The sequence below is a fragment of the Mus pahari genome, chromosome 21 (assembly GCF_900095145.1).
Source record: "Mus pahari chromosome 21, PAHARI_EIJ_v1.1, whole genome shotgun sequence".
In the NCBI taxonomy this organism is placed as follows: domain Eukaryota; kingdom Metazoa; phylum Chordata; class Mammalia; order Rodentia; family Muridae; genus Mus; species Mus pahari.
Window position 1 is genome coordinate 22,070,560 of NC_034610.1, and position 8,691 is coordinate 22,079,250.

At 54.6% G+C, this 8,691-nt stretch overlaps 1 protein-coding gene across 1 annotated transcript in view; it reads left to right on the forward strand.

Moving 5' to 3' along the window:
• Window positions 1-8,691, forward strand: part of Itpr3 (inositol 1,4,5-trisphosphate receptor type 3) — a 64,208-nt gene that overhangs the window by 12,188 nt on the left and 43,329 nt on the right. Inside the window, exon 2 of the mRNA XM_021221506.2 lies at window positions 2,559-2,629. Within this exon, the coding sequence (XP_021077165.1) occupies window positions 2,559-2,629 (71 nt within the window). The remainder of the gene's footprint in view (window positions 1-2,558; window positions 2,630-8,691) is intronic.

Genomic DNA, 8,691 nt, shown 5'->3' on the forward strand with positions numbered 1-8,691 from the left:
GGGTCCTAGGAGAGGAAGAGGCAGGGTGAAGGGCCCTAGGAGCTTCGAGGAGCCCGCAGGGGGCTGTGGGGCTGAACCAGAGCAGGCCTGGGGAAAGTCAGAAACACGCATGTCCCTGCAGATGTGGGCATAACTTGAGGAAACTGATTTTCCTACCATGCTTGTCCCGTGAATCCAACTCAGGCAGTCAGGTGTGGCCACAGTCACCTTTGTCCACAGAGCCATCTTGTCCCCTCTTCCCATTTACTTGATGGTTCTGGGAGATTCTGAGCAGACAGGGTTTCTCTGTGTAGCCCTGGCTGTCCTGGAACTCACTCTGTAGACCAGGTTGGTCTCAAACTCAGAAATCTGCCTGCTTCTGCCTCTCAAGAGCTGGGATTTAAATCACGAGTCACCATGCCTAAACTTCTCCTTTAATTTTTGGACCAGTTTCCAATGCTGCCGATGGGGCCCAGGACCTCTGTATGCTAAGCAGGGGCCCCCCTGCAGACCTTGATCTCCCCCCTTGGTTCCTGTAGGGAGCAGGCTTAGCTGGGAGGAGGCAGGGGAGACAGTGGCGTGCAGCTGAGAGTGGAAGGGCCTGTCTGGCCTGGCGCTAGAAGTGATGAGCGAAGGCTAGATTCAGCTTTCGTTGTCATCTGAGGCAGGGTCTCACATAGCCCAGGCTGACCCAGAATTCACTGTGTAGCAGAGGATGACCCGATTCTGACCCTCCTACATCTACCTGCGTGCCAGGATTGCAGAGGCACATCACCGAGCCCAGTTTGATTCAGTGCTGGGTTGAACCCAGGCATGCTGGGTAAATTATCAACTGAGATACACCCCCAGTCCTCTCCACCCACCGAGACAGGGACTCTTCATCTAGTGTGGGCTAGCCTTGACCCTGCTGTAAAGCTGAAGCTGGTGGAAGAGAGGGGCTGAGGATTAACCGGAAGTGTTAGCCAAAGTGTTGGTGAGAGTGGGGTTGTCACGGACTGGGGTGGACACCATATGAAGACTGCTTGTGGAAGAACAGGAGCCCAGCTGTGCTGACATTGCTCCCAACGCATCTGACTTCCGAAGAGAGCATCCTTTGGTCAGGAGTGTAGGTGTTCCCAGGGAACATGAGAAGCCCTCTGGGGCTGTTCGTGCGGCCAGCATGACTTGTGACAGCTGCACAGATGGGGAGGGAGAGAGCTCTGGAGGCTTGGAGGTCACAGAGGCTGTGGCCCCTTCTCCATCTGTCACTGTGGAGGTCTTTGAAGCACCTGCTAGGGCTGGGCAGCCTGCCTTCGAAATCCAGCCCTGTGATGTCAACCTTTCCAGGCTCTGGCTCCCTGCTACAAAATGGAAACAGTAGCAAAGTGGTTTTAGAAAATTAAATAGTGTATGCAAACATCAGGCAGCCTTCCAGCTCCTCAGGCTGGCCACCAGCGGGGCGGCCTGCGTTCCAACCCAACTCCAATACCATCTGCATGGCGTTAGTGCCAGACGACAATGACACAGGCTGAGGGCCCCGCCTCCCACTGGAGGTGCCAGTCACCAGCCTCTCTTTGGCTTTTCTGATTGACAGCTGTGAATTCAGGGACCCTATAACAGGATTCACATGGGAGACCTGCTACAGTCGGCTCAGACAACTCAGCAGGCTTAGCTGGTAAAGGTGCCTGGATGCTTGGTGACCCCGCACATGCGCGTGCATACACACACACACACACACACACACACACACACACACATGCACCCACACGCATGTGCCCTCCCCCACGGTTTGTGGCTTGCGGCCACATGGTGGTTTGATGGCATCACTGGGTACAGTGACCGCATCTCGAGCAATGAGAGTGCCAAGGGATGCTGGGATCAACTGGAGGCTTTGCAAGGATCCTGAGGTCACAGAGAGAGTTCGTGGAGGCCACACCTCAAGGCCTGGTTAGCCAACACAAGGGGTGCAGAAGTGGCCTGGGCTTTGATACTTGCTTTGTGACTTTAGGCAAATCATAAAGGGTTTATGCGCAGTCTTCTCCTTGGAAAGATGCTGCCAACGGCCAGTTCTTTGCTGGGAAGTTGGCGGGAATTCAGGAGCAGTTGCTACACAGGGCTGAGTTTAGAGCTGGTCTTGACAGTGGTTCACGGTCATTCCTCCTGGAGACTGGGGTGAAGGGCTTGAAACACGGGTGGGTGCAGGGATGGACCGAGGCATGTGGGTGGATGGGTAAATGGGGAGACGGGTGGGTGGGTGGGTGGGTGGGTGGGTGCATGGATGAGTGGATGCGTGGATGCACAGATGGATAGGTGCAGGTATAGATGATGGATTGATTGATCGATGCCTGGGTGATGTATGGGCAGAAGGATACCTGGATGGGCGGGGAAGGTGGGGAAGGGGACATGGACGGATACCCTCCAGGGATGCTTGGGTCCTGGCTGAGTCTGGGAAGTATGAGCTTTATTATCCTGTCTGTCTGTCTGTCTGTCTGTCTGTCTGTCTGTCTGTCTGTCTGTCGTCTTTTATCCCATTTGCTGTCCCCTGCTCTAAGGGACATGAGTCTCTTCCTTCCCTCTAACCTGGCTGCTCTGTCTCCTAGGCTGGTGGATGACCGTTGTGTGGTGGAACCTGCAGCCGGGGACCTGGACAACCCCCCCAAGAAGTTCCGAGGTAAGACCTGCACTCCAGCTGTGAGCATCCCTTCCGGGCCAAAGGTGTGCTGACACCAGTCTGTCTGAGACCACCCTCTGCGATCCGTGTCGACCTGGGCCCCGACTGCATTGACTCAGTGTGGTACATTTCTGCTTTTCCTTCCAAGACCACACCCCCTTCCCTGGCTCACCCACTTCTGGCCAGGGGCCTGATCTTTCCGGAATTCCTGCCACTCACCCTCACAGGGTTACAGGGTTTTCTTTGTCTGTATCTCTCTCTCTCTCTCTCTCTCTCTCTCTCTCTCTCTCTCTCTCTCTCTGTCTAAGGGAATAAAGAAAGTGAGAAAGACAATTGCTCAGGTCTCAGGAGGCTCAAAGGAGAACTAGTCCCTGTGCCTCAGTTTCCCCATGTGTGAAGTGAAGGGACTGGACCTTTAGCCCTGGCTGTCCGGGAACTCACTCTGTAGACCAGGCTGGCCTCAAACTCAGAAATCCGTGTCTGCCTCCCAAGTGCTGGGATTAAAGGTGTGCGCCACCATGCCAGGCAGGGACGGGACCTTTTAACTCTGAATATCCACCTGCCTCTGGCTGTGTGTGTCTGTCTCCTCCTGGGTAAAACCCCAGAGCCCAGGCATGGCTTTGTCCTGTGGCCTGGTCAAGGCTTGTCCCTCAAGGGGCCTCCTACCCTCTATGGTAGAAGGCTCCACAGCCCCGGCAGTGACAGGGTTGGACACAGGGATCACCTGGTTGTTCTTGGGCTGAGCAGGGGATTACCTAAAGGGCTGAGGCTGCCATGCGCCAGACAGCTGGTGCCTGGGCGTGGTGTGAGCAGGCAGGAACACGCCAGTGTGACGCCACTGGGTCTGCAGAGCAGTTGCTCTTCTGGGACAGGCATGTGGAAGACGTCATCAACCTAAATGCTGGGCAGGGGTGGACTCCATCCTTCGGCTGCTTGCTCCTGGGGACCCTGGGCTGCAGAGGCCCGGAGGCAGCTCTTCCCCCACGCACGCATCTATCATGGCACTGCTGTGCGAGGGCTTTGTCTAAGTCGATGTCATGGGTTGAGGTGTGCCCCAGCAGCTGTGTGGGAGGGAGCCTTGAGTCCTCCCCGCCACCACCAGCCTTCCTCTGTTCCCACTATGGTCACACCTGGTTCTACACCGTCCACTTTCCCTCCTCCCTCCGGCTACACCAGCTTCCTCCACTTACTGACTAGCCAGCCCTCAGCTCCTCACTTGCTGTCTGTCCCCTCTGCCACCTCCCACTATGCTCGGCTTCCTTCTGGCTCAGGGTCCCTGACTCCCGTTCGTTCCTCCTCTGTTTGGTTTTCTGCATCAGTTGAGCCCAGCATGCTCTGTGTTCTGTGTAACTTGCTTTTTGTTCTCTCTCAAAGCCTCCCCTCTCTCTCTCTCTCTCTCTCTCTCTCTCTCTCTCTCTCTCTCTCTCTCTTGGGCTTCTAGCTGGGTGAGTTCAGATTTAACCACGGAGCCGAGGTGGTCCTGAACTTCTGATGCTTCCTGGTGCTGACATTTTTTACCACCGTGTGTGGGGGTGACTGCAGGTCACGGTGCGCGTGTAGAGGTCTGGGGCTGACGTTCAGGGAATCTCTCCTGCTCTGGGGATTGAACTCCAGTCAGGCTTGTAAGTTAAGCTCAGTTGCTCTCTTGAGCTACCCAGGCCCTGGCGTTCTGGTTTGTCATTTGCGTCCCTTACCAGAATGTTGGCTCTACGGGGGGGGGGGGGGGGGCAGGATTTTAGTCCGGCTTTTTGTGTTTCTGGTTTTATTGACAATTTCTGCCTCCTAGCTTTTTGGGTAAATGGGGAAGGAAAGGGAAGGAAGGGAGGGAGGGAGGGAGGAAGAAAAGAAAGAGGAATGTGGGAGAGAGCAGAGGAAAGTGAAGGTCCCCTGGGGCCTCTGGCTGCTGCCAGCACAGGGAGGGACTGTGCACAGAGGTGTGTACCATCAGCCTATGGAGTGACAGGAAGGTGACAGAGAAGTGGGTGCGGTAGGGGAAGATACGCCCTTGGCTTCCAGCGGACAATCTGGGGCCAGTTTTTGACAAGAAGAAGGCCACTTAGAAGAACAAACACCCCCTTGCCTGGTTTCTTCCCACACCTCTATCTGTCACTTCCCAAGGCTTGGGAACAGGGACCCCCGAGATCTTCCTGGTGTCACTGGCTTGACCTGTACAGCCAAGCGTGACAGGGACCCAGGCTCCACTTGGTCCTGCTGAGGCCCAAAGGATTCTGGTCTTGGACAGGATCTGTTCTCTGCAGCTCCTAGAGGGCAGGTGCAAGTCATAGCATTAGAACTCAGGACCAGACTCAGGGCTCCAACCTCTTCAGAGAGACTGAAGTGCCTCGCCTGCCTGAGGCCTGCCATTTGTGGTTTTAGCACCACTGTGGTGTGTGTGTGTGTGCGTGTGTGTGTGTGTGTGTGTGTGTGTGTGGTGGGGTTGTAGCAGACATTTAGAAGTTGTCAGGTGGCTATCAGACTGTTCAGGGAGCCCCAGGTGTTCTGCCCTCCCGTCTTGGGGTGAGACCAGTCACTGCAGAGGACTCTTGGTGCCCACAGCTTGTTGTTCACCATGCCCTTTGAGCCCCCACCCCAGGCCCCTGCTGACTCCTAGGTTCTTCAGTGGGGCTGGTAAAGCCCCGTCTGCTTTGGCTCCTTGTGTGTTCTTTCGGCTCCAGCTGCCGCATGCATCACCCCAAGCCCCAGCTTGTTTGGGGAATTCTTTCCAGACTTGGCAAGGGATACCCAGTCCACCAGCCCAGCCCCCTGGTGCCCGCTCTGTGCTGCGGGTATTGATCCATGTGGTACCTCCCTTCCTTAGCCCATTCCCCTCTTCCTCCTGTGAGGGAGGGGGCACCGGTGGGGGAGGGCTTGGCAGCCTTGCTTCAGGGGACTTCAGGAAGCTCAGAGGGCACTCCTTCAGGCACAGACACCTGGACCTAGTGGGTTGAGGTCATCTTACGGCTCAGACCAGTGTGGGGAGGAACATGAGGTTGCCTCCCTCTGCTTCCATAGCAGGGTGCTCCTCCTCTTCCAGAGTGCTCCCCAAGCCCTGGCAGAGGAGCTCCGTGGTAGAGCGCTCGCCTAGTTTGCAGGGAGCTGTGTCACAAAAACAAACAAAAACATACTTGGGAGCCAGGTGAGGTGACTCATGTATGCAGTCCCAGTGGTCAGGTGGTTAGGACCAGTGGACCATGGGCTCCACACGCCTTTAATCCCAGCACTGAAGGCAGAGGTAGGCGGAGCTACGATTTCCTGGTCTACATAGCAAGTTCCTGACCAGCCAGAGCTGCACAGTGAGACCGAGTCTGAAAAACCAAACCCAACCGAAAACCAAAAAGGAGAGAGATCAAGGAAGACACCGGAAATTAGCTTCTGGCTGCCACATGTGCAGGTGAAAACACAGACAGACAGACGACACACAGACATACAGATATACACACAGACACACACATAGATGATACACACAGATACACACACAGACAAGCACAAGACACACAGACACATTCACAGACACACACAGAGACGTACCAACACACATGCAGACCCAGAGACACAGCTATACACACAGACACACAAGTCGATGTACACATACAGATACACACACAGACACATGCAGATACAGACAGATACACAGACATACATGCAGATACATACACACACCACATATGCACACATGCAGACAAACACACGGATACAAACATAGGCATATACAGACACAGATGCACACACACACACACACACACACACACACACACACACACACGAGAAGTTGGTTCTGTCATTCAGGGTCCTGGTTTAAAATGCTCGCCATTCTGACCTAGGGACAGAGCCAGGACATGAGGGCCTGTGTTACAGATTCCCTGTGTAGATTCATTGTCCTGTCCTGCTGTCCTGTGAGAATTACCCCTGCTGCCTGTGGCTGGACCCTAACTACTGTAGAGCATCCGTTGCAAGTCTTCTCACTGGCTTACCTCTTGATGGGCGCTGAGCTCAGGTCCCATTTGTGGACGACACCACCTTCGCACCCCATGGACTTGTGCATGGATGGGGAGCTTTGAATCGGTTCTTGTTTTGAGACAAGGTCTCTCCCACTGACTGGACCGTGCAGGCTTCCAGCCTCTTCCTCCCTCCTGCCGAGATCACAGGCGTGTTGTGACCAACACGTCTGCTTGCCTGGGCTGTCTCAGTACCCGTGTAGTTTCTTCACACCACCAGTAGAGGGCACACTCTTGCAGAGTGTGTGATATTGTGTTGTGCCCACTGTGGGCGGTTTGTGGGCAGCCGGCTTTCTGTTGGCCACGGAGGCCTCCGTGCATAGCCCATCTCCATCACTCCGTGCTGCGAGGCCATTGGTGTTCGTGCAGTGACTCTGAGCACAATCCTTATGGGCTTCCGTCGGTATTCGGCATCTCTAGTGAGGCTGAACATTTTAAAGTGTCTGTATGTGCATGCCCTCGGGGAGCCCACAGGTTGATACTGGGTGTCATCGTTAACTGCTCTCCACCTCGGCTTCTGAGGCAGGGGCTCACTGAGTCTAGAGGTAATCCGTTTAGCTAGTCTGGCTGGCCGGCACATCCCGAGGCTCAGGCTGTCTCCTCCTCTCGGCTGGGGTTATGGGTGCCTGCTGCTGCGCCTGACTGTGGGTGCAGGTCCTCACGATTGTGTCGAAGCCCTGACACACCGGGCCAGCTCCCAGAATTCCACGGCTGAATAGCTGCTTGCCCGACATTTGTGAAACCCCGGGTTCAAATCCTCTGAGCTCATCCTCTCCTCTTAAATATTTACTTTATTATTACTCTTATTGGCTTATTTATTTAATTTTTATGAGGCAGAGTCTCATTCTGTAGTCTTGGCTGGTCTGGAACCTTCTACGTAAACCAGACTGGCTTTAACTCACAGAGACCCACGGGCCTCGCCTGCCACGTGCTGGGATCTAAGGCGTGTGCTTCTGATGGCTTCGCTTCTGTCTGTGAGGCAAAAACTCCATGTATGTCTGTGCACTATGTGTGTGCAGTCCCCCTGGCGGACAGAAGAGGGCGCTGGAGCACCTGGAACTGGAGTTCCAGATTGAGACTCAGTCCTTGAGTCTCCCCAAGAGCAGCCAGAGCTCGTAACTGCCGAGCCAACTCTCCAGGCCCCGTTTTTTCTCTTTTTCATTTAAAAATTCCTTTTTAAAAATGTGTCCCATTTCTTGGAAAATGATGTGAATATTAGTGTTTTTAAAAATTCCATGGTTTTAATTATTTAGAAAAAATTACTTATTTTTAATTGTAGTGAAATATACTTAACAAAACAATCTTCCTCGCTGGGGTTGGAAAGACGGCTCCGAAGTTAAGAGCACTGACTGCCCTACAAAGGGCCGGATTTCGCTTTCCAGCACCCACACTGGGGAGCCTGCATGGCTGTGATTTCTCTCTCTCTCTCTCTCTCTCTCTCTCACACACACACACACACACACACACACTCACTCACACACACACTGAGAAGGTCGGGTGGCCTTGAACTCCTGACCTTTCATTCCCACTCTGTCTTCACCATTATCCAGCATTCAGCTCTGTGGTGCTCCATGGTCCTTGTGCTGTGCAGCCATTGCTCTGCAGGCAGCTGTTACCCACCCCCTCCCTCTGCTTTGAGTGTCTGTGACTCTGGTCCTTCCCTGCCTGGTCTGTGACAGTTGGGGTAATGTCCTCGAGGTACATGCACGCTGTGTGTATGGTGAGCATCAGGAAGTCAGTCTCTGTGTACCTCTGTCTCTGTCTCTCTGTCTGTCTCTGTCTCTCTGTCTGTCTCTCTGTCTTTGTCTCTGTCTGTCTCTGTCCCTCCCCCCCCCCCATCCCCACCGCCTCATTCTGGTTTTCTCTGTTTCCAGACACGGCCTAATTCTGTATTCCCTAGCTGGTCTTGAACTCACTGTTCAGCCCGGGCTGACCTCCAGCTTGGCAGCAGCCTTCCTGCCTCAGCCCACCAGCTGCTGGGATCAGGGCCCCGCTGTGCACTGCTTCAGCGGGTCCCTCCCTCTCCCCCTCCCCTCCCTCCTTTCCTCCTCTCCCTCCTCTCCCTCC